General features: G+C 36.8%; 6 protein-coding genes across 6 annotated transcripts; 1 reads left to right on the plus strand and 5 right to left on the minus strand.

The window, feature by feature from the left end:
* Positions 1–12,721: 12,721 nt before the first annotated feature.
* On the minus strand, positions 12,722–13,136 carry CecC (Cecropin C). The gene is made up of 2 exons (XM_017153188.3): positions 12,984–13,136; positions 12,722–12,913 (listed from the first exon to the last, which is right to left on the minus strand). Exons 1-2 carry the CDS (start codon positions 13,080–13,082, stop codon positions 12,821–12,823), a joined length of 192 nt encoding a protein of 63 aa, XP_017008677.1. The 5' UTR covers positions 13,083–13,136; the 3' UTR covers positions 12,722–12,820.
* Positions 13,137–17,357: 4,221 nt separating this feature from the next.
* CecB (Cecropin B) lies at positions 17,358–18,124 on the plus strand. The gene is made up of 3 exons (XM_017153192.3): positions 17,358–17,440; positions 17,563–17,867; positions 17,926–18,124. The coding sequence occupies exons 2-3, from the start codon at positions 17,769–17,771 to the stop codon at positions 18,016–18,018; spliced, it is 192 nt and encodes a 63-aa protein (XP_017008681.1). The 5' UTR covers positions 17,358–17,440; positions 17,563–17,768; the 3' UTR covers positions 18,019–18,124.
* A 783-nt stretch (positions 18,125–18,907) lies between these two features.
* LOC108065252 (cecropin-2) lies at positions 18,908–19,268 on the minus strand. Its single transcript, XM_017153179.3, has 2 exons — positions 19,125–19,268; positions 18,908–19,065 (listed from the first exon to the last, which is right to left on the minus strand). The coding sequence occupies exons 1-2, from the start codon at positions 19,221–19,223 to the stop codon at positions 18,973–18,975; spliced, it is 192 nt and encodes a 63-aa protein (XP_017008668.2). The 5' UTR covers positions 19,224–19,268; the 3' UTR covers positions 18,908–18,972.
* Positions 19,269–20,446: 1,178 nt separating this feature from the next.
* On the minus strand, positions 20,447–20,856 carry LOC108065259 (cecropin-C-like). Its single transcript, XM_017153189.3, has 2 exons — positions 20,687–20,856; positions 20,447–20,625 (listed from the first exon to the last, which is right to left on the minus strand). The coding sequence occupies exons 1-2, from the start codon at positions 20,783–20,785 to the stop codon at positions 20,533–20,535; spliced, it is 192 nt and encodes a 63-aa protein (XP_017008678.1). The 5' UTR covers positions 20,786–20,856; the 3' UTR covers positions 20,447–20,532.
* Positions 20,857–21,926: 1,070 nt separating this feature from the next.
* Positions 21,927–22,330, minus strand: LOC108065234 (cecropin-C-like). The gene is made up of 2 exons (XM_017153160.3): positions 22,168–22,330; positions 21,927–22,106 (listed from the first exon to the last, which is right to left on the minus strand). Exons 1-2 carry the CDS (start codon positions 22,264–22,266, stop codon positions 22,014–22,016), a joined length of 192 nt encoding a protein of 63 aa, XP_017008649.2. The 5' UTR covers positions 22,267–22,330; the 3' UTR covers positions 21,927–22,013.
* Positions 22,331–23,440: 1,110 nt separating this feature from the next.
* LOC108065233 (cecropin-2) lies at positions 23,441–23,830 on the minus strand. The gene is made up of 2 exons (XM_017153158.3): positions 23,669–23,830; positions 23,441–23,609 (listed from the first exon to the last, which is right to left on the minus strand). The coding sequence occupies exons 1-2, from the start codon at positions 23,765–23,767 to the stop codon at positions 23,517–23,519; spliced, it is 192 nt and encodes a 63-aa protein (XP_017008647.2). The 5' UTR covers positions 23,768–23,830; the 3' UTR covers positions 23,441–23,516.
* Positions 23,831–24,133: the final 303 nt, after the last annotated feature.

The raw sequence follows: 24,133 nt of genomic DNA on the forward strand, positions 1-24,133 counted from the left end.
CACAAAGGAGGACGCCACAGGACACTGGTTGAAAGGCAGTTCCTGCTTTCGAGCTTTATCAATTGCCACACACCATGACGACCTCAAGGACTTCGGAACGTCCGCGGCTAATTGTAAATTCAGGATTCTTTTTGCTTCCTGAAATTCGACTAGAGAAATTTATTGCGTTCCCTTTTTGATAATGACATAATATTTTACGCTTCGACAGAGTTTAAGGAGGGGGAGAACACTTGAGTTTCGCGGGGTTTTTTATTTAAATTTTATTTGTGTGTGGCGTTGGCTACACATTTCCATTAATTTTAAGTGCTCACTTCGGGGGACTTCCCCCTAAAGACCATTGTTCAAGCGCCTTTTGTTGGATCTGCGAAAGCGACAGGATCTGTATCTGTATCTGCATCTGCATAATGTTATTGTTATTGACTTTTGCGCGCCGCTCAATCATAATCATAATCAATTGTTGGCCAGGAGTCTTACCTGCTGGAATTCTTATCGCCAGCTGCCATTTGCATAATGGAAAAGTTTCCGTTCCTGTCAGAAGTGGACACACTTTTGTGGCAGCTACGATGGATACTCAATCCAATTGAATTTGGTACAGGATAAATAAATTTCCTTAAGGCAATGCAGGCAGAAAAATATTTTTGGAAAATGGTAAATAGTTTTAAAAATTATCGTTTTAAAACATAAAATACGTAAAAGTTATACAACTTTGTATTTATTTTAAACAAATTCGAATTTACTATATGAATTATTCAATCAGACAAAATGTATCGAATGTTTTACCTTTTTGTCTCTGTTAATTATTTTTTGACCTGTAAATATTATAGAAATCCATTCCTTTTAAATACAAAAATCGCAAATCAAAAGGAGAACATATTTTACTACAAAACAGAGTACTAAAAGCTTCCCCCGGAAGTCCAGAAAATAAATACGAGAGACGGCTGATTCTGTTTTGTCAGAGGCATCATGATAAGAGCGACCAAAGATAAACCGCTTGAAAAATCAAAGATTTGCACAACAAATAAAATTTGGCAACATGTTTACCGTTCGACTTAAGAGCCGGAGCAAAACTGACGAAAGGTCTTTTGAAATTTCTCGAGTGGATTGGGATTGAGACAAATTTTGTGGCCACGTGAGCTGCAAGCGGAATCTTCAAAGGTATACGGCCAATATAGGGAAACACGGAATGAAATGCGCAAAATTGCGACCTTAATTTGCCAAAGTAAATACGGAAAATAAAAGAAACGCAGGCTGAAAGGATTTTCGAAATCTAATTTCCAATTTTGATGGCGGAATTGGCGGTTTTGCACAGAAGGGGCACCCCTTTTTTTTCAGCCTTCTTTTTTTTGTAGTAAAAATTTACATGCCATGGACACGCACTCGCTAAAACACACACATGCATATTATTTGCAAATTAGCCTGGATGTCAGAGGACCAAGGGGATGCGAAATTGGACGGAGGACTCGCAATACCCACTCTTCACATGCGAAATGGAACCAATAAAGCGTGAAGCACGCAGTCGTCGGTCGCCAAACACCAGCCACGGCTCAATGGTCCTGATTGTTGTCCTGATTCATCTCAGGGTCCCCAGTTCTGTGTTCCAGAGTTCCATAGATCCTGCTTCTGCTCCTGGTCCACGCCGAGATGTCATTTTGTCAAACGCATTTGAAAGTCGGCGGCCCGAGGGTTGGATAAAGGATATGTGAGGCTGGAATGGGTTGGCTGATATCGGCTGGCCTCTTTGTTTGCTTTAAAGTTTGCTAAATTTGGTTTTTTAGTGCCCTTTGAATTTTATTTTATTGGGTATTTTGGAATATTTGTTAAGAGGAGAAAGGAGGTTGACAAGAATCTTAAATAATTACTGTAATTTGTCAAAACAATTTGGTTATTAGCATGGACAATTTTGTATTTTTCAAAATATTCAAAAAGTGTCTTAAAGTATGCACTGAAATTCAACGTTTATAGTTATAGTATACTTTCAGCCACCTTTTTAAATGATTTCAAAAATCTCGTGATTTCTGAGGTTTTATAACATACGAATTTATTTTAGATTTTAAAAATGTACTGTTTGAAAAAAAATATTTATAAGAACCCTGAAATTCTGATTAATGGGTATCTTTCAGCCTAAATATCGGTATTCTTCAGATCCCATTTTTTTGTTTGTTGTCCTTTGCCGGTTTCTGCGGCAACCACACGGGCGTTTCATTAAAGGGTTTGCCCAGAGGGGCGACGGAAGGGGGCAGCGCTATCTGGTAAACTGACATTGGCCCTGTTTGTCATGTGTGGCACATGATTTGAGGCATTTCTGCTTCGATTGGCTTGAATGGGCTGCTCCAGTGCCGGTAAATTGGAAATGATGAAAGAAGAAAGCCAGTGCGCCATTTGCATGCCCCCCTTGCCTCTGCCCACTTTTTTCCCACTCCGCCCTTGACTTACACGCGATGCTTTGAGCACAACTGTACCTTTCAGAATTGATGGCCTAGGCCTTCATCTTGACTTTCACTCACCCGCTGACAAGCGGTCACAAAAAATTATTAATGAATTATGTTAACAGAGGAATGAATAATCTCAAATTTGGATGCAATAAAAAAGCGAACATATCAAATTTCGGGGGATTGCAGCAGCTGCCCCTTCGATCGCGTGTGGCACCCAAACAAATCATTAATCATCGGAATGTTGCAATTTCTGTGGTTAAAATTAATTTTGTTGGAGAGGAACAAAGTGCCGCAGGACAGAAAGGACGAAGTGCCCTTAGCCTCGGGGAGCAAAACAACATTAAAAACTACTAAACAGGAGCAGACACAACCCCACAAAGGGGGGTCCAAAAAGGGGGTGGAGTGCCCCTTGAGCCTGTGGCTGACACATGCGGAGCTCCGTTTTTTATTATACCCGTTACTCGTAGAGTAAAAGGGTATACTAGATTCGTGCAAAAGTATGTAACAGCTAGAAGGAAGCGTTTCCGACCCCATAAAGTATATATATTCTTGATCAGGGTCACTAGCCAAGTCGATCTAGCCATGTCCGTCTGTCCGTCTGTCCGTCTGTCCGTCTGTATGAACGCTGAGATCTCAGAAACTACAAAAGCTAGAAGGTTGAGATTTCCCACACATATTCTTTGGCTTCCTACGCAGCGCAAGTTTATTTCAGACGAGCGCCACGCCCCCTCTAACGCCCACAATCGCCCACTAACGATTTTAAAATGGGTCCTGCGCCCACATCTTTAAAGATTTCCGAGAAGTATAAATGCAATTTTGTTGTGTATATTTATACCTATCGAAATGTAGAAGACATTTTTCAAATCGGACCATTCATTAAAAAGTTATACGATTTATAAATTGTCAACATATATCTATCTCCCTCGCACTCCCTTTAGCTGAGTTACGATTATTAGTCGGGACACCAACCCGCGTTCGCACTTCCTTTAGCTGAGTGACGGGTATTAGATAGTCGGGACACCAACCCGACTATAGCGTTCTCTCTTGTTTTTTATTATTTTGGGGTGCCACCGAGCGGCTGCGAGACAGAAAAAAACTTTCACACATTGTTGTGAGGATGTGTAGCGAAAGCGCCGCGGGATATTTTTTGCACCCCGCCCACAGGACGGCGTGAAAACGCACACATTACATGGGGAATGGGAAAGCCGAGGGTGCGGTTATACATTACAAAAAATTGTTTTTTAACAATAAATTGTAGACAAAATTAGCAAGTTGTGAAAATTTATATGAAATCACTTTTAAATGTGTCCTAAAGTATGCAGTAATATTTTTTTTTGATCGAGGAAGAAATGATAAAGGAAGAGTTTTTTAGGATTTTGTCACTTTTCTTAAAAATATTGACATCCCAAAATAGTTTAAGAAATAAGTATATATAAAAAAATTATCAGTATCAAAGTACGTTAAATAAAAAAAAAATGAAGATGTGGAATTTTTTACAGCATACTTTTACACACCTTTAGGAAAGATAAAGACTTTCTCCAAGTGTTCAGAACTCTTTGTTGTGCTGTAAAAAACGATTTGCGACGATTTGTGTCATGTGTGTGTGCCGTGCTGACGACGGCGTTCCCAAAGTCGTGGAAGAAGGGATCGAAGGACGGGTCCCGTGTCATCGGCAATGGCATTGATACTTTGTCAGACGTGTAAATTACATGGCGCATTCCACATGCCAAATTCCGCACTCTCCCAACCCCGATTTTCCGCATGCAAATTCTCACAAAAATGCGGATGAAAAGCCCGCGACGACATCATCATCATTATTCAAAGGACTCGACGATGTGGCGAAGAAGGAAATCCCAAAGGGTTTCGAGCCCGGCAAACTACTTTAAATTTCAACCAATTTCAAATGACTTCTTGTCACACATGTGTGGATTACACGGGAGGGAGTGTGTGAAATCGGTGGGTGGGTTTTATAGGAATTGGGATTGCATCGTTAGTGCAAATCGCATCATCATCAGATCGGCGGAACCAAGTCGACGCTCGTCGCGTGTTTTGATTGATGTTGGACGCTTGTAAGTCGTCCCCGAATTCCCAAATCCAAATCCTGCCACCCGAGTTCCCCTTCTTTGCCATGCGGTTTGACTTGGGCAACCCCTTCTCTAGAATTCGATTTTCCAAAGGGATCGGGGGAAACACACTTTGCATCCGCGTTCATATTTCGTAATTTTTCACTGGGAATCTCTCGCTTTTCCATTTGACGCGTTGATTTATGGTGGAAAACGGGGTGATGCGACGGGGTTAAGGCCCCTGACAGCTGTGACTTGTTTATAAGGGTTAAGCTGTTTCGATATCACTCAGTTATTAGGTTAGATAAAGGCGGTAATGATAAGGTTGTGACAGCCCTGACATCGTTCGGCTAACAAAAAATAATAAGCGCGAATAACCCTTTAAAGATGGAAATCGCGAAACGGAGACTGGTATTAATGTTTACAACATTTTTTATTAAAACTTTTAAAAATTCAAAAAAATATTATAGAAAAGGATATAAAAAGGTTATTTTGAAGGTTTTTATTATTATAAAGGCATGGTATTTTTATATAAAATATTTTTTTTAAATCGTAAAAAAGGTTAAGAATTAAGACATTCTATAGACAGGGAAGTATATTATGGAATACCTAAAAAACTTTTAAAAGTGGTTCATAAAAAAAGGTTACTTAAAAAGGTTACGTAAAACGTAAATCCCCAAAAAATATTTTAAAATAAAATGGTGGAATGAGCTTTTGTCGGTGGACAACTGTTTAACTTGTGCGCAATGAGCAAGCAATTGAAACAAGGCCAGAAATTGCCCACTCATGCGAGACAATTGGACAGGACAAACCGCCGCGACCCGCTTGACCAGTCATTTGTCAAATTTGACAGTTGCCCTCGCACGATGGTGGCAACCCTGGTCAGTGGGGAAGCCCAACGGGCACAGCAATCCCGGCAGCTGGTCAACCTGTTTGAGGTTGCAAGCTCAAGCGACAAATGTGCCACGCAGTGGACTTTAAATTCAATTCACACACAATGACTTTCAATTAGACAGCTGGATGTGAAAATCCGGGGGGGAAAACACTTTCTCCGGCTGGTCAAGTGGTCAACGGTCTGTTAATTGGCCAACACGGAGGCTACAAAGGGTTGAAGGTTGCGTTGCCATGATGATGATGCTGAGGCAAACTTCAAAACGCATTTTACGCTCGTTAGGTCGTGTTTTCAATTTAGAGGGGTTAAAAGGACATTGCTGGTCATTGAGGGACTTTTTTGGCCACCCGGCTAATCAAAGTATTCATGAGTACAGTTACGCCTAGAAAGGCTAACAGATACTTTTATAAACCTCCCATCTCAACTCGACTCATTCGATGCGAATCAGTGTTAACACGAAGAGCAAATCAAATTTGCCTCAACTTGCCATTTCTCAAGCTGTCACTAGCACTCATGGCCATCATTTCGACCCCACTTCCCTTTTCCCAATCTCTTTTTTTCTCAGATCGCAAACTTCTCATGACACAATGAAGAGACGAACAATCATATTGACAGCTCGTTGCCATTTAGCGAAATGTTTAAATAAAAATTTGCATTCATTTAGCGGGAATGATTTCGCTGCCAGAAGGAAGTTATTCCTTCATCAGTGCTGAGAGCTTGGCGGGCTTATGGCTTTTTGGTGGGTTAAGAAAATATTTAAATAATTAAATATCCGTGAATAATAACGCCTTGCTTGCTTTGACAAAATTAGAAATGGATAAAACAGAATAGATATAAATGTCTAATTTATAAAAATCTTTAGGGTTATAAAAAAGGATATAAAGTACATTACAAAATAAAACATTTTAACAAAACTAATTAAATACTTTTTGCATTTAAATGATTTTAAACCAAAATATTTTTCAAAATGCCGAAGTAACTTTACTTTACCTTTTATCAGTGTTGCATACTTTTAAAATACCAAAATGTATCACACATATCACCCTCCGTGGATTTAAGAAATTTAAAATTTGTTCTTTTTTTGTTACTTATTTAAGGGAGTTAAATTGGTTGAGCTATTTTTATAAATTTTTCAGCATCTCTGTTCGCCACCCCTCTATAAAATGGCAAACGCCATTGGCGCCAATCAGCAACACGTCAAAAGTAACGGGCTCTTGAAGACACTTACCGACTCCGTGGAACTCCGAGCAACATATGTTCCAGTCAACTTCCGTTCGCGAATTTATAAAAATTGCAAATGTCGCGACGAACACAATAGCCGGGGAGGATTTCACAGATTCCGTGGGTGAAAGTGTCCTGGCGTGACAGAAATGATTTGGGCGTTGATGTCATCAGCATCAGCATGAAAATTTAGACGTAGCGATTGTAAAAATTAATGATGTTTTGTCGCTAAATAGTTGGGCTGGGAATCAGGGCACATGTGTGACTGAGTGAGACTGAAAACCCGAGGACTTTCCATATCCGTTTGCAATTTTTAAGCCGTGTGCAAAGTGTTTTCCTTGGCTTTTCTTTTGGCCTTACTGAGGTTTTCCCTTTTCCGTCACTGGCGCGTAAATTGACACGACTTTGCTTTCTTTTCCCCTATATTTTTTTCTTTTCTGCCTCGTTATGCTAATGTCCTTTGGGCCGTAAAAAAAAGAGTTTTGATTAATGATGCCACTGGATGATGCACAGCCGTCACAGCTGGCCCACCTATCTGAAATTGTTATTAAAAAATATTGTAAGGCCCAGTTGAAAACTCTCCACTTACATACTCTTCTGTATTTTTTTGAGGGGTAACTTCATATCAGGTTAGCTTCAAGTTACGCTACTTTACTCTTTCAATATTTAATCAATGCTGAGAGCAAACAATCAACCGACCAACCAACAACGATGGGAAACCGAACCTTAATCAAAAAATCAAACAATTGACATTCAATATGGTCTAATTTTTTACGCTGCCATTAAACAAATTATTGGGGGTTTGATGGAGAGATGAAAAACCCGAAGCGGGTCCTGCCAGAGCATTTTCCCCAGAGGACCGCAACGAGAACATATCAATAAACCAAACAACGGCCAGGACAAACAATGCCAAGTGAAGAGGATGACAAAGAAAACTGAGCCCTAGATGGGTAATTGAAAAATGCGAATGAAACTCTATATAGAGCACGGGCCATCCTGTAATTGGGGGGTCTACGGGATGCCGAGCACGACTGTACTGTACCGAAGAACAAAGTCAGAGGTCAGACTGTACCTGCCGTTGACAGGAGTACAAAAAGCGACAATAATTGCGCCAAATTTGGTGTAAAACGAGGCAGAATCGTTGGGAAAATTCAGAAAAATTGTCTGCAAGATTTACGCATAATTAAGTGCACTCAAAAGGTGGCCGCACAATACACTCCTTCTTTGAGGCACTGGAAAAAATTATACTAACCATATTACATACAAAAATAAAATATTTTTAAAGAATTTTAGAGAATTTTCAAAAAGCATAAACACAAAAATTATTAAATAAAAAAGCATATAAAAGTATGTAACAATTTATTTCTTTTAAAGAAAGAAGCTAATTTTTTCTGCATACTTTTAGAAAACTTTAAAAGTGATTTTACAAAATATACTCATGTTAATTCTACAAATAATTAAAAATAAATATTTTTTAAAGTCCAGGTAGTTTGTTTAAGTTTTTTTCTCACTGCATATTCGAGTTATGCAGCACCAAAAAACCTTAACAGAACAGGGACAAGAATACACATTTACATAATGCTCTTTGGAGGGCAGAGGATTTATGTGTGGCACTTGAGTGCCGCAAATTAATTCAAATGAAATGCGTCCAGAACTTAATCCTCTGGTCCATTGTTGTCCTCGATGTCCTGGATTGCCCAGGACATCAGCCCCTTTTTCAGGACGACTAATTTGGTGCAATTGCGACACCTAGGAATCGCTTTCTCTTCTTTGATTTGCGCTAATCGCAAAAGTGTCAGCGACCAGGAGAACTTGATGTTTGCCTCGTTTCCGCATTTAATCACCCCCCTGGAAAAAAGGGACTTTTTTTCGATGGCCGAAAGAGCCCGAAAGACCCAGATCCCGAGATGACAGAAATCAGAGCAAAACTAATTTCCCGTTAATGAGGGTCGCTCGTCGCTGCTTTCTTCATTTTCTTGGGTTCCCTTTTTTTTGTTCATGATTAAGAATTTTTTCCCATTTACCCACACATGCGCCTCATTAATAATTTTTTCGCCACTCGCTGCCAGGATCGAGATTAATTTACGCCTCGAAAGGATCTGACGTGTGCCTGTCAGTCGGAAATGTCTCTCTTTTTCGGATCAGCGCCTTCTTTTATCTTCGTAATAATATTGGGAAATGGACGGGGAAATCCTGAATTGCGTGTTCCTTATTTTTGGGCGGAGAAGCTCCGCTGAGGCGTCAAATTGTTATTAATTGAAAGTCAAAAGTTTGCCTGTGCCTGTTTTAATTGGATTGTTCGCTTATCTATGCAAGAATTAATTAATGAAAAATGAGCAGCGGAATGACATATAATTTATTCAATGTGGTCAGGAAAATAAAACAGAAACAGATTTTCTAGAGAAAGAAAAATAAAATATATTCCTAAATTTCAAGTGTTTTCATTTTTATTTGTATTAAATAAAAAAAGGGGATTATATTTTTAAGGTCTGGCATTTTTGAGTTAAAAGTAAAATCTTTGTTCATACTTTTATACTTCTGCACTTTATTTTATTATCCATTTAACAACCTCTTTGCGCAATAAAAATCACTTTTACTGCCAATCAGCTTGTTTAAAGCTCATCGACTACAGCTGAAATTTCCCTAATTATTTTAATGTTAAATGATTTTTTATCTTTTTCCACTTTTGCGTTTTGTTTTTCCCACAATTCAATTTCGCCTTCCCTTCATATTCATATGTGAAATTCTTTTGTGAATTGAGTTTTCACTTTTTAGAGTTTTTACCGCCTATCATTGGTATTCGTAATAAAAAAATCCTGAGCCCATGAGGTCATCCAGTGGTGACGCATTCAATTGAGAACTCAACTGAACACCTCCCCATAGCCATTCATATTCATAATCCTGAATGGAATTTTTTGGCACTGTGTCCTATCTGTCTATCCTCACGCGATCTGATCTAAAAGGATCTCATTGGGAGGCAGTCGCCTGGAAGCTGACAACAATTGAATTGATTTTATTGCCTCGGGAAAGTTATGCGCTGACAGGACTTTGGTTCAGTGGAGGGGCATAATGTCCCGGGTTCAGGATACACACAATAAAAAATGCCTACATATCTATGCCAAACAATTTCATTTCGTTTGTCCTGAAAAGGCACCCAAAAGCACTGCCATTGTTGTTGGACTGTTTATTAAATTGTTGGTCCAAAAAGGGTGAGATATTCCAGAAGGGGGGTCCACCTTTGTTAATCGTCAAGCTGACAATAAATCTTGGCCATGCCAGGGAATCCCAATTGCGTATGCGATGTGTATGTGTAATTCCCGACTTGACATTTTCCATGAACACTCGCACATTTATTTTCGCCATAGACAAAGGCTGCGGATTGAAGGGCAAGGGTTCGGGGGAAAATATTTCATAAATTGAATTGTTTTGCATTGTTGTCGCCCGAAGAGTGCTGCTCTTACTTCCAATTGCTCGACAAAACCAAATAAAAAGCATCCAATATGAGTTCTCGAGGGCAGACATGTGTCCACATATATGTTTTTGTGTATCTTTGTGATTTATAACGCGCCTAGAAAACGGTTTGTTTATTTTGGTATATTTACATTGTACAACTTGTATTTAAAATATTTTCGAATACGTTCATATTTTAAAAGATGAAGTCAAAATTCGCAAAGATTTCCAAAAAGTGCCTTTTAAAAACTGAATGAATTAAACAAATTTCATTTATTTGCTTTAGAAACGGAAATAAGAAATATATAATAAGTCAAGTTTTTAAGTATCTTTAACAATTATAAAGTTTATATCATTTTAGCAAAAGCTAGATTTCTAGTCATTAAAGACATTCCAAATGACTGTAAACTGTCCGTCTGATAAGATATTTCCATTAAGCCTACTGTAATTAAAATTATTGTTAGTGGTGCAATCTAAATAAGTTTTTATTTTTTGTATACCTGCTATGACAAGCTTTGTACCACCAACCAGCTGAAGAAGCATTAGCACAATAATCAAGGAATACGTCATTGTCTTATCAAATGTGGTGAATTTCATTCCTTCGTGGTATCTTAAGGATTCTGGGGCAACTTTTCCAATCCGATGAAAAAGTCTTCTCTTAAGTTTTTTTTATAATCCATCCAGTTTCGATTAAAGTTCTCTGAGCCGTAGTGAGTAGTTGACTTAAGTTTTAATAGAGTTAAGTGTATTTTACAGGAAATAGTCTTACATCTTTAGCTGTCTGGGAAATCCTATAAAATTATGCCTCACACCGATTATGGCATTTTAAATATGATAAATTGCCGCACAGAGCGCTCGAATGAAATTGTTGGGATGAAAGTGAAACCACAGTTTATTTTGTGGAGTGGATAAGATGGGTGGCCCGAAACAACACAATTTCTAACTGCTTTTGACACTTTAAAAGGCGGATTGAATTTAAATCTGTTGATTGCGCTTGGGTAGTGCGAATAATGGTTATATTGAGCCATAAAAGAAATTAAGTCAAACATTATTCTTGGCTGAGCACTCGATGGCACCCCATCTGTGTGTAATTTATTTTAGAACAACTTTCACCACCTTTGAACTTGGTGGGCAAATATTATTGATACATCGCCGGCTCCTCAATGGTTTGTAAACGATTTCTGGAGAGGATTTTGCTCTCCTAGCAGGGGGCCACATACTTATTTCACTTACTCCACAGCTACAACGCATATTACACTTTTTAGCAACAGATTTTTGAGTGCCGTTCGAGGGGCTTACGCATGATTTTCCGGGATTTGCTTTATGAAATTTTACAATTTTACAATCTGCGCAACGGGAGGGCAACCCAGGCCCAATGAGGAAATTACACAACGAGTCTACTTCGCTTTTTTAATGTAATTTCAAAATGATTATTACTGCGAGGGGGTGGCGCGGAAATCAATGCATAAATTACAAAAAATACAGCCGGCAGACAAAAGCTGATCTTTATTGTTATTCAAATCATTTGGCAGCTGCCACGGCTCCAACGTTGGATTTTGGACTTTAGAATTGAGAAGCGCCGAGCACGCTGATGATAATGATTGACTGGCAGACAATCCCGTTCTAATCTGTCAATAATTCAGACCATGTGCTCTGGCTTTTAGCGCCTGTGAGCCCGAGGCGTCAAATTTTTGGCATCCCAAGCTGTCGATTTCCCAGGCGAGTTGGCCTAATCCGATGGAGATGCCGTGTAATTGGGCCGCGCGACATCGGAAGTGCCTTTAAAATTGATTTGGATGCGGTTTTTAAATTTCAGCTTCAGGCAGTTTTATTTGATAACAAAAAATTCCATTCAAAATATAAAAAAAAATATTTCGTCGAATGGTTTATTATCAAGTTGAAATTCTTCATTTTGGTTTTTAGTAAAAATAAATATTTAGACAGCTTTAATCTTTCAACATTTAAATTATTATTTTTTGGAAATTAGTAACATTTTGACAAAATTGTTAAATATTTTTTAGACAACAGTTTATTGATAAATAAGAACAATTTAATTCTTTAAATGAAAACGTTATACTTTAAACGTTGACCTATTTTATTTTGTTTATCTAATTTCGAAAAACTCATTAATTTTAAATAACGTTTTCTTTTCTTAATATTCATTTGATTGCAAAGAGAATATTCCAATTTAATTACCCCCACTCCGAGTGTTTTCCTTTCGCGAAACTTGTGAATCATTTCCACAAGGAGCTCCGATAATTTAATGTAAACTTTGCGGTCACGTGGCGCGACCTCCGCTCTCATGTAAGTAAATCAAAGCAAATTACCAGCCGAACACACAAAATACGAAATACAAAACACAACATGCAACACACACATGGGCCAAGGGCAACTCTCACCCATTTTAACGAACTCAACCCAAAGAACTCCGCCCTGAAAAAGGTTCACAAGTGTTTTGACATCTAAACGCGTTTTGTGCCCGAAATGACCACCAACAAGGTCGATGGCCCAAGGGAGCCCTTACACTTGTGCCCTCATCTCCTGATCCCGATCCCGAGAATCTCCCGGAAAACTGTGGGAAAACAGGAAAAGCCCAGCCCACCCTGGGAAAGTGTAATCAACCCAAGGAACACCATAACCATAGACACATATGCACATGTAAATTACGGGGATGTAAGCTAGTTTATTTCTAAATGTGATTGCAAATAAATAAGTGTTTATAATTAAGCAGGTTATCCTGGGAGCATCCTTTGATGGAACTTTCATCCTCTGGCGGTGGCTGCCACATTGGCCGCTTGTTGCGCAATTCCCAGACCCTGAATGGTGGCATCCCGAGTGTGCTGGCCAATGCGTTCCTTTAAAAATAATTTAAATTTAATTTAGAAATATTAAAACATTTTAATATTTGTTTTTAGCAATACTTACAATTCTTTTGCCCAATTTCTTCAGCCAACCGGCTTCAGATTGCCCCAAACTAATAGCCAGGATGAGGGCAACAAACACGAAGATCTTGTTGAAGTTCATTTTGAAATTATTAGATTTAATTCCTGGATTTTAAAAAGGAGTTTTGCTGTCGATATAGCTGTTGCTGTGGGAACTAAGCGACTGATGACTGGACCTCTGGCATAGGCAGCTTTTATAGCAAAGACAGCGATTCCGATAAGGTGACAACAGGGGATTTTTATTCGCCACGAGAAGAGAAAGACTGCAGTGGATCCCCTTTCTGTATGAGAGTCTTCGATTATCTGTTTGTCCAGCTGCTAATTAGAATAGAGCTTTCCCAGGCATACAATTTTAAACTGTATACTCATTTATATAGTTAACCGTCATTGAATTCAATTCATTTAATTTGTATTTGAAAAACGAAATAATTTAGGGGAGAGTGGGGGAATTTCGTCACAGGGGCAATTTCGTCACCTGCAATATCTCGGAATCCATAAGTCTTAAAAATATATAATTTTTTTGTTTTAGTCCTTCAAGACGGCCAGAAACAACCAATGCATTTGTTTTGCACAGAAGGCCAAGATAATTAAGCTATAATATTAAATGTGTTTTAACAGTTCAAAAGCTACATTTAGTTCTCGACGAAATTTTTTCTGTATGCCACAATTCAAAAGGAATAAGATACACGATTTTTTATATAATACACAGTGCTATAATGTGCATTTCTGCGTCAGTGATTTTTAACTTCGCGCCTAATTTCGCAAGAAAAATAATTATTTCTAAAAAAGTACGGTCTGGGGAAATTTCGCCACCCTACGCTAAGGGTAAATTCGCACCTATTTTAAATACATATTTTTATATTTGACGAGCTGGCTAACGAACAGACTACCAGCAGCAGCAACAAATATAGGACGTCAACAAAAATGGTACGCTCGATCAGTGTAACATACTTACAGGCGTAAAGTTCCCTACATTTTTCAGGTGACGAAATTTCCCCAGTTGTGTGGTGATTTTACCCCCCTGGGGGGTGAGATTGCCCCAGTATATTGGTTTTACATTTTATTTTTTTATAAATCACCAAGCTAATTAAAAAAATAGGGGAATGTCACATTTTAAAGCTTGGTGCTAACCGCATTCAACAATAAAAATAGAAATATGATAACGTGTCTCAAGATGGACAAAAAATAGCTTTGAAAAAATGCTGACGAAATTCCCCCACTCTCCCCTACTGCATTTGTTTCGATATTATTTATATTACATTTTATTTCAAGAGCTTAACCATTTTGTGTAAAAAATTTTAAAACACTTGTATGTTTGGCGATAAATTTATGTACATTTTAAAATTTACGCATCTTACAAAATGTTAATCTAGAAATCGAAACGCTGGATTAATCCACCATAAACACACTCACGCAACTGTACTTGAATTTGAAGAGGGGGATGGCCCGGGATGTAGGCTTTCACATTGGCACATAATATCAACCACCACGAAAATGTAACTTTAATTTCAACCATAAAAAACCAACAACGAGGGGCAGACAATAGACTCGCAGCAAAGACAACAAATGAATTAAATCAGCAGGGGAGGGTATGTATGGTTAGATATTTTGTGGGGTAGAGAGGTGACTAAGAATAGAGCATCTCGGATGGGAAGCTCCGAGCAGGATGATGGGCGCCCTGTCAGGATATGCCACTAATTTCCTTAACAAGTAAAAACGCTTTATCCATCTTGGGCCTTGACTCCGCCGCTTCCTTTCCGAACTCGATGTTGCTCCTTTCCGGTTCCATGGCCTTTGCGAAATGTAAATAAAATCGCTCGAATTAACCGCTGAGTGACAGCTACAAGTGGCAGACGGAGACACAAAAGCAGAGGCAGCCTTCTCAGCAGTTCTGTGTCATAACCACCAGGACCAAGTCCTCATCCATATCCTCATCCTCCGGAGTATCTAGTTGGTAGAGCCCACAGCAGCGGAAGTAAGTCAGTAAATGCCGCAACTGGTTCCGAAGGATGGCTCAACTACTCAAACTGGAGGCAGGCATTTTCAGATGACAACTGACTTAAATGATATTAAGGTGAGGAAAAAGGTTTGGGAGGTGAGTTTCTAATAGTTATGCGTTGGAATTTATACAGGGGAAAAAAGGGATTTTGCATTCGGAACAGATAAATAAAATGACTTACTTTTAAACACAAACAACAAAATTTGTATGTCGAAATTTGAGGTGATTTAATAAAAAATTATTTTATGTTAATTTTATAATATAATGTAATATATAATTTAGTTTTATTTATTTAAATTTTTTTTAAGAACATGTGAATAAAGTACCTTATATTTTTAATTACAAACTTTAAAATTAGGTGTTTAGTTTAAAAGTTAAAGCTGTTAATTTTATTCTATGCCATTTTGTGCGTTTGTTATAGTTAAATTAAAATAGGTGGCTTAAACAACGCATATTATTTAATTTAAAAAATAGCTTATACCTGCTTTACCTATAGCTGAATTTGATTTTATTAATGGTTAATTTTAGTTATAATAAATAAATAAAAAAATAAATAGAAAATAACTAAGCCCATTAATATTTACTAGTTATTTTATAATATTCGTCAGAATCAAAACAAACAAAGTCTCGCGAATGACTCAGTTAATCTTCAGTGACCGTATAAGCAGGCATCCCCGGAATCTAAATTCCCATTTCAGTTCAGTAAAGATTACCAGTCCACCTGGAGACAATGGCTGTGTCAATGTTTGAGCATCTTGGCCTTGCCTTCTTGATAGGGAAATAATCAGCAGATTTTGTCGGGGGAACTTTTTCCCGGGGACTCACATTGAAGAAGACAGCGGAACTTAAATTGATAAACGAGAGTCTTGCTGATAAAGAACAACGACATCAATATAGCCAGAAGGAAGCCAAGAGTAAGCTCAATTACAGGTGTGCCCCCTTACCTTTAAGTCTTTATTATTCAGTTGAATCATAATACTAAAGCGTCATGAAAGAAATCGGATCTACTTGGGTTGTGTGTTCCCACTGAGCTTAGAATTCTCTGTGCTTTTTGATGGGCAGAGAAATCACCCGCGCAAAATTCCATTCATAAAACTCATTCATAGTAAAAAATCTGTTACCCATTAGGAGGGGTATTTACTCGGGGTATATTTTATTGCAAATATTACATACGAAAAGTCTTTATAAACCAGTTTATTAGGCAGAGAAAAGATAAGGGTCTTTACTCACAGGAGACATTCTTCTAATAGTCATCCGGTATCTGAAAGTTTTCAACATCTGTTGACTAAGATACCTTCAAGTCATTAATTAAGTCTAGTTCGAGGTATCGCGTATGTGTCAGTAGATCGCAGTAGATCCAACTCAATTCTACGATCGTTCAACCCATTGAGTAATCGTCAGTTGTTGTTTTTTGTTTAGCTTTTTTTATGCGTTCTGTTGTGGGGAAGCCAATGAAACGTGTTTGCTGATTAATCCATTTCGCTTGTCGCTCGAATGTTTGGCGTTATTTCCCGTACTTTTTCTATACCACAGTTTTTTGTTCCACAATTAATGGAATTTATTAGGCTTTGAGTGGGCAATAAAGGGAATATTTATTTGGATTGTGGTAAAAGCAATTTAAAAAGCTATGTTGATTCAGGGGATTTCTTATGTTCAGGAAATAGCTGATTTTTAAAAGTATAGTTGCTATGCCGTGCGAATATACGAACATATATAACATTTAGTTGAAATTTGACGAAAGGAGATTTCTGGTACTTCCTTAAATTAAGGCTTCAAAAACAAAGATTTTCTAAAAATTTATATTATTATTTCTAGAACTTAGATTATTACTGCATAAAAATCGCAAGTTATTGAACCTGCTGATAAGCCTGCTGCATTGTGCACTATGCGACTGATAACCGGGTTTTAAATATAGAAATTTTATAGCAAAAATAAGCAAGACAGCTTCACCATCGAAAGATGATGATAAGGTGCCAAAGGGGATTTTTTCTGGGAAAAGATGCATGAAGAGTAATAAAAATGGGAGGCTTGTCTTTTGGGAACAATTAAATGGGGATGTACTCTTTTTTAAAAGAAAATTGAAGAAACAAAATTATAAATAAAACAAAAACAAATTTTTGAGTTTAAGAAAAATTACACAAATTTAAACCTAAACATTTTATGTCAGTAAGAATGTTCCATTACCAAAAGAACTATTAATAAACGCCGACTGTTACAATAAAGAACAAATTAAAATTGCACCGACAGTTTTGAATCAGAAACGATTTGCAATAATAACGTAAAACTACTTACAAAACAGACGTCGAAAATTGGTCTCAGATATTCAGACACCTACCGAATTAGACTTAGTATTAAAATCAACGTACCACGGAGCAGACGTGTAAAATAATTTATATTCGAAAACTTTTTGGCTTTATATATTAACGGACCATTTCCAAAAGGTGTGTTTAAAATTAATGCGGTTTTTGTGATTTTATTTAATTTATTTAACCAAACATCTTTCGGCTATTTAATATTGCAACACAATTCATAATCGATCACAAAATCTCAAATTCCTTTCCAGAGAGTCATAAATTTATTGGCCGTTGCGATCTGGGTCCATCTTGAAAACTTTTGTCCCAGTAAAAAAATCCCCGTTTGTGCAGTCGCAGCATCTCTTGTCTTCGCTATATAAGATCAATCACTTCGATTTCCAGTCATCAGTCTCTCAGTTCTTACTGCAACAGCATCAGCTTTCTTTCAATCCGGTATTAAACCAGCAATCTCATCATGAACTTTAACAAGATCTTCGTCTTCGTGGCCGTCATCCTGGCAATCAGCTTGGGAAATTCCGAGGCTGGCTGGCTTAGGAAGCTGGGGAAGAAAATTGTAAGGACTTTTATTAAAGCTTCTAAAATTATATACTTATTCAGTTTTTTTTTTTTAGGAACGCATTGGCCAACATACTCGAGATGCCACCATTCAGGTCATCGGAATTGCTCAGCAAGCCGCCAATGTGGCAGCCACCGCTCGAGGTTGATATCAAATCGTGGAAATAATCATCCCGCCATTTAGCCTGCCTGTTAATCTAATTTAAAATTAAAACTATAATTAACCAAACCAAAATTAATGTATGTCAATGTCAAGAAAAGTCTATATTTAAAGAAATAAAAACATAAAAAAACAAATAAATGCGTAAAAAAACTATTTTAGTACAAACATGACAAAAGGTGATAACGTTTTCATCTGATGCAATATTCCCGACCCATGTATTTCGGTAAATCATCGCATGCTTATCACAATCAAAACACGCGACGCTGTTCTTAAAATAGAATAACAAAATCTGGGAATTTCCTAGATAATTCATATTACTGTTATTTGGTAGAGCACCCAAATTCTATTTTAATTTTTAATAATTTAAATATTTGTTGTTTAGCTTACATGAGTAGGTTTTTGTATTTAATAAAAAAGCATATTTTATTAGTATTGACTCTGCCGTCGAGACCCACATCTATAGTTTATAAGATGCACTGATAACAAAAGGTCGGTTCCTTTACAAACCGAACCCCTTTTCCTGGGTCACAATTTTGATTTGAATAATTCTGAATGACAAAAAGTAAAAGAGTCATTTTTTAACTATTATATATTACACGTAAAAAAAGTTTCAAAAATGTGAAAAAATATTTTTGGCCAAATCTGTTCGGTCTGGAAAAGAACGGCTTAAAAACTAAAATATCTTTTATCAAATTTTATGAAAAATATGTTTAAGGACTAGCCGAAAGTCACAGCAGCTATGACTATCATTTCTTACGGTAGCTTAATTTTGGAAAATAAACCTACCCTGATCAAATAAATAATTATTATGGACTATTTGACTGAATTGAACGGTATTATTTTTTATTTTGAAGGACATAACTTTTTTTCGCTTATATTTACATGGTCATTTTTAAATAAATAAATAAGATCAAAGTAAAAGTTTAAAGGATTACAAATTTTATCCTCTAGCGGTGGCGGCAACATTGGCGGCCTGTTGAGCGATTCCCAGTCCCTGGATTGTGGCATCCCGAGTGTGCTGGCCAACTCGTTCCTGTTGGTAAGGATTGGCATAAATATTGAAATGAATATAACCAAAAACAAAGGACTTACAAGTTTCTTGCCAATTTTCTTCAGCCAGCCAGCCTCCGACTGTCCCAAGCTGATTGTCAGGATGAGGGCGACGAAGATGAAGATTTTGTAGAAGTTCATGGTTTGTTTATTTAATTTTTGATATTGCTGTTGCTGTGAGAACTGAGCGACTGATGATTGCATCCGGAATGGCGAGAGCTTTTATAGGAAAATAGGTTCCTGATAAGACCTAAAGGGGATTTTTATTGCGGAAAAGTACACGAGAGGGAATCCAATCAGATCGCTATCACTTTGGGGAACTGGAACTGATTTACAGAATCCAAATCAGATTTAGGGGATTTTCATACTTTTGCAAAAAATTGGTTGACTCAAATCGGAATTTACCATTCAGATATATGCTGTGAAAACCGTATTATATCTAAAAATAAAGCCATCTAACTTAAGATTACTATTCACAACAAAAATAAATGTACCACCAAAATTAATTTTTTGTGGTTTAACTAACAAATTTAATTTAGCTTTCGCTTCGTTTTTCAATATTTTGTGCATAATATTATGACTCTGAAGTTAACCTTTTTGACCTCTGGCTGTAGCTGCAACATCAGCGGCTTTCTGTCCGACTTCAATAACCTGAAGGGTGGCGTTTTTAATGTATCGAAATGTGTCCTCCTGTGGTAAGGAATCTCAATTAAATTCTCTAAATACGTAATTTAGAAGAAAAATAACTTACCGTTTTTTCTTTAACGTCGTGCAATATATTAACACCACCTTGGCCCAAGCTTTTAGTTTTTTCCCTAATTGTCTGTAAAAAATTAGCCTCAGATTTACCCAAGTAAAAGCCCATTATTAGGACGGCGAAGATTATGATCCTAATAAAGTTCATTTTTAGTTTATTTTATTGCTTAGCTAAAGCCAAGTACTGAACGACTGTTAAAGTAGAAGGAAAAGTCCAGCCTTTTATAGCGACCGAACCGGACAGCCTAACAAAAGCCACAGATAAGGCAAAATCTTGGATTTTCCCAATTGAAAAAAGTAGGCACGAGGCATCAAATTTGTTTGGCAAGAGGTCGGCCAGCTAAACTAAATCAATTGTTTGTGCCCAAAATGTATGTTTATTTTGGTATGGTGATACCAGAAGCATTCAAGTTTCAAGTGATGCTGATAAGGTTGATAAGAAATGTAAGAGAGAGAAATAAGCTAAAAAGTAATTTTTGGAATTAAAAAATTAGCACTGAAGCCTTTTTAAAATTATTTCTTCTAAATATTTTTAAAGTTTGGATTGTTTTAGCGACTCTTTTATTTTATAGGTTTTTTAGCAGTGGCTTAAAGGAAAATACCAGATATTTATTTAACTCTTGTTTTATTTACTTAGGACCATAGAATAAATAGGAATTTTAAATTTAAATAGCAGTGTAGTGTATCATCGTAGTTAACCTCGGGCAGTCGCTGCTACATTGGCGGCCTGTTGAGCGATTCCCAGACCTTGGATTGTGGCATCTCGGGTGTGTTGGCCAACGCGCTCCTATAAAAATTATTTTAAAATTTAGTATACATTTACAAATATTATAGGATGTAGTACTTACAAGTTTCTTGCCAATTTTCTTCAGCCAGCCAGCTTCCGATTGTCCCAAGCTGATGGCCAAGATTAGGGCGACGAAAACGAAGATCTTGTTGAAGTTCATGGTGATTTAATTTCGAGTAAGAAAAAAGTAGCTATTTCCTCTGATATTGCTGATGCAGCGAGAGCTGAGCGACTGATGATTGCAACAGGAAAGTCGAGCGCTTTTATAGGCGAAACGTTTTAAAGTCGCTGCCTGATAAGGTCTAAAAGGGGATTTTTATTGCGGAAAAAGTACACCGGAGGAATCCAAGCCGATCGAAATCACCCTGAGCATTTGAAATGCAGAACCGAAATCGGATTTGGGGGGTTTTTATATTTTGATTGACATTGTTTTTGGGGTGTCCCATAATTCAAGAAGAAATAAATTTATTATTAAAATTCATCAAATAGGGAAAAAAATATATAAGTTTGCCTTAAAAAATGTTTATTTCGGTTTATTTCCTTTCAGATGCAAAAGATTTCCAGATGAATAAACCAATGATCCTGAAAAAGAATTCCCTATGTCAAACCAAAATGTTTGGTGATTTCGGTTACATTTAAGATATAGTATACAGTTTTGTTTATTATAAACCTCTAGCTGTAATTGCGACATTGGCGGCTTTTACGCCGACTTCAGCTACCTGCATGGTTACATTTAGAGTGTATAGACCAACGTCCTTCTGCAAAAAGAAATTTTTGTTTGAACCAACAAAAATTAAGTATTCAAAATATTAAAAACCTACAAAAGCTTTTCCCAGACTCTGTGTCCAGCCAGCTTCCGAATGTCCCAAGGTAATAGCCAGAATGAGGATGGCCAAAACGTAGATAGTTTTGAAGTTCATTTTTGTTTTTAATCTAGTTTTTAGACTGAGCAACATACGACTGCTAATTGAAATGGGAAGACAAGTCTTTTTATAGGCGAACGGGCGTTTACATATACAGATAGGGCCAAAGCTTGGATTTTCCCAGTTGAAAAAGGTGGGAAGAGAAATCACATTTTTTTGGGAGAAAAATTTGTCTCTGCTAAACCAAATCAAATGTTTTCGATCTTTGAATTTTGTATTTATTTCGGCATGCCAGCTCAAAGTAAAGCTGATAAGGTGTTTAAGAGAATTGGGGTTTTGTAAGAGCGTTTGTTAAATTATTTTGAAACCGCTTTGATTTATTTATGTTTTTTTTTTTTATATCTGTATTTTATATATTTTTTAAAAGACAACAAAGGCTATTTTTTCCGATATTTTATTTACTTAGAACCATAGAATAAATAAGTATTTTAGTTTAAATTTATCAGCGACAGTTAATCATCGTGGTTAGCCTCGGGCAGTGGCTGCTACATTGGCGGCCTGTTGAGCTATTCCCAGACCCTGGATTGTGGCATCTCGGGTGTGTTGACCAACGCGCTCCTATTAAAATTATTTTAAAATGTAGTAATAATTTACAAATATTATAGGATGTAGTTCTTACAAGTTTCTTGCCAATTTTCTTCAGCCAGCCAGCTTCCGACTGTCCCAAGCTGATGGCCAGAATGAGGGCGACGAAAACAAAGATCTTGTTGAAGTTCATGGTGAGATTTACTGGATAATTCCTTGGCGGAGGAGAGTTGTAAAGATCTTAATATTGCAGTGAGCTGTGAGCAACTGATGGCTGTAACAGAAAAGGCGTTAGCTTTTATAGGCGAACGAATAGCTTGAAACGCAATGACAGATAAGGCATGCACGGGGATTTTTCGCAGAAAAAGTACACAAAGGGAACCATTCCGATTCGAATCAGTATGGACATCTGAGGCTACAATCGGGGACTTTAATATTTTAATCTTAGATTTTTTCCCCTTACTATCAAATCCAAACATTTGTTTACCAATTTGTCTGAAATAAGGATATACAAAAAAAAAACAATTAAAATTGTAAGAGTGAAAGAAAGGAAAAAAAAACTTTAAAAAACTTTAGGATTAATCCACTTTAAATTTTTGAGAAAGTTACCCAAAAAAAGGCGGTTCCAGTGCACACTTTTTGAATACCCCTTTTCGCTTCACTTTTCACGAGTGGGAAGGTTAATCTCCAAATCCACCATGAATCCGCGCATAAGCAATACACTGGTCGGCATAATTATTTTGAAAAATTTGAAAGTTAAATCTACTCATATTTTGAACTTATAATATAAATTTTTGGCACCTATAGAAAGACCACTCCAATTCCGTTTAAATGACACAAAAATATTCTTAACCCATTAAGCACCCTTTAAAAAGTTCGAAAATTTTATGAAAGTCAAATTTTAAACTTTTTTCCTGGGGCTTAAACCAAAAAGGTTTGATGCAAAGTTTTTCCCCAAGCAAAATTAATAATAACTGCAACATAAATTTCAAAATCTCTTTCCTAGTATTTTTTATGCTGCTTATGTAGTTTAATTAATTAATTATAAATATTTATAATGAAAATTTTCAAAAGGTAATCACTTTGGATCAAAATAATTTTTTATTTGAATTATATTTTTTTTTTCGATTTTTCCACTTAAGCCATTGTTATAAATAGCCTTATTGCAATAAATTTTATTGGGTCTGGACTTAAAGGGCTGGACTTAAAAATAAACGAGAACGGAAAGACGGACATGGCTATATCAACTCCCCTGGTCAAGAATATACAAGTGTGAAACGTCTCGGAAACGTCTCCTTCACTGCGTTACAAACTTTTAATCTAAATTATAATAACTTCTCAAGGGTATACAAAATAAAAAATATTGCTAAAGTTATAACGGATTATTTATTTACTTAGAAGAATACATTTCATTTAAAATAAATTAGGTATCTTATAGATGATTCATCCTCTGGCAGTAGCTGCAACATTAGCAGCCTGTTGAGCGATTCCAATACCTTGGATTGTGGCATCCCGAGTGTGTTGACCCACGCGTTCCTATGCAAATATTTATAAATTAATTTATAGATCAAAATAATTCTATTGGGACAACTTACAATTTTCTTGCCGATTTTCTTCAGCCAGCCACCCTCCGATTGTCCCAAACTGATGGCCAAGATAAGGGCGACGAAAACAAAGATCTTGTAGAAGTTCATGGCGAAATTACTTGATTAATCCTCGATCTGAAGAAGGCGAAAGTTGTGGATGCTGCTGAGAGATTCGAGTGACTGATGACTGACTTTCAAAAGGTGTCGGCTTTTATAGGCGAACCGATCGCTGAAAAGCGCTGCCGATAAGGTTTCCAAGGGGAATTTTTTCTTGGCGAAAAAGTACACAAGCCAGTTGGATTCAGATTGAATGTATAAAAATGTGTAGGTATATTTAAAAAGAAGAATAATACAAATTTTGAATCAGTAAAATCCTTTAGAACAATTCCATTTAAGTTGTTTTCTATATTTTTTAATTAATATATTTCTATATTAATTTAAAGATTTCAATCTGTGAAACACAAATATTTATTT

This window comes from Drosophila takahashii, chromosome 3R (assembly GCF_030179915.1).
Source record: "Drosophila takahashii strain IR98-3 E-12201 chromosome 3R, DtakHiC1v2, whole genome shotgun sequence".
NCBI lineage: Eukaryota > Metazoa > Arthropoda > Insecta > Diptera > Drosophilidae > Drosophila > Drosophila takahashii.

Excerpts from the sequence above, each read along its gene's own strand:
- CecC (XM_017153188.3), bottom strand. The coding sequence starts at position 13,082 with ATGAACTTCAACAAGATCTTCGTGTTTGTTGCCCTCATCCTGGCTATT. Across the intron at positions 12,914-12,983 it reads AGAAATTGGGCAAAAGAATT|GAACGCATTGGCCAGCACAC; the intron begins GTAAGTATTGCT and ends TTATTTTTAAAG.
- LOC108065234 (XM_017153160.3), bottom strand. The coding sequence starts at position 22,266 with ATGAACTTCAACAAGATCTTTGTTTTCGTCGCCCTCATTCTGGCCATC. Across the intron at positions 22,107-22,167 it reads AGAAAATTGGCAAGAAACTT|GAGCGCGTTGGTCAACACAC; the intron begins GTAAGAACTACA and ends TAATTTTAATAG.
- LOC108065259 (XM_017153189.3), bottom strand. The coding sequence starts at position 20,785 with ATGAACTTCAACAAGATCTTCGTTTTCGTCGCCCTAATCTTGGCCATC. Across the intron at positions 20,626-20,686 it reads AGAAAATTGGCAAGAAACTT|GAGCGCGTTGGCCAACACAC; the intron begins GTAAGTACTACA and ends TAATTTTTATAG.
- CecB (XM_017153192.3), top strand. The coding sequence starts at position 17,769 with ATGAACTTTAACAAGATCTTCGTCTTCGTGGCCGTCATCCTGGCAATC. Across the intron at positions 17,868-17,925 it reads GGAAGCTGGGGAAGAAAATT|GAACGCATTGGCCAACATAC; the intron begins GTAAGGACTTTT and ends TTTTTTTTTTAG.
- LOC108065252 (XM_017153179.3), bottom strand. The coding sequence starts at position 19,223 with ATGAACTTCTACAAAATCTTCATCTTCGTCGCCCTCATCCTGACAATC. Across the intron at positions 19,066-19,124 it reads AGAAAATTGGCAAGAAACTT|GAACGAGTTGGCCAGCACAC; the intron begins GTAAGTCCTTTG and ends CCTTACCAACAG.
- LOC108065233 (XM_017153158.3), bottom strand. The coding sequence starts at position 23,767 with ATGAACTTCTACAAGATCTTTGTTTTCGTCGCCCTTATCTTGGCCATC. Across the intron at positions 23,610-23,668 it reads AGAAAATCGGCAAGAAAATT|GAACGCGTGGGTCAACACAC; the intron begins GTAAGTTGTCCC and ends ATATTTGCATAG.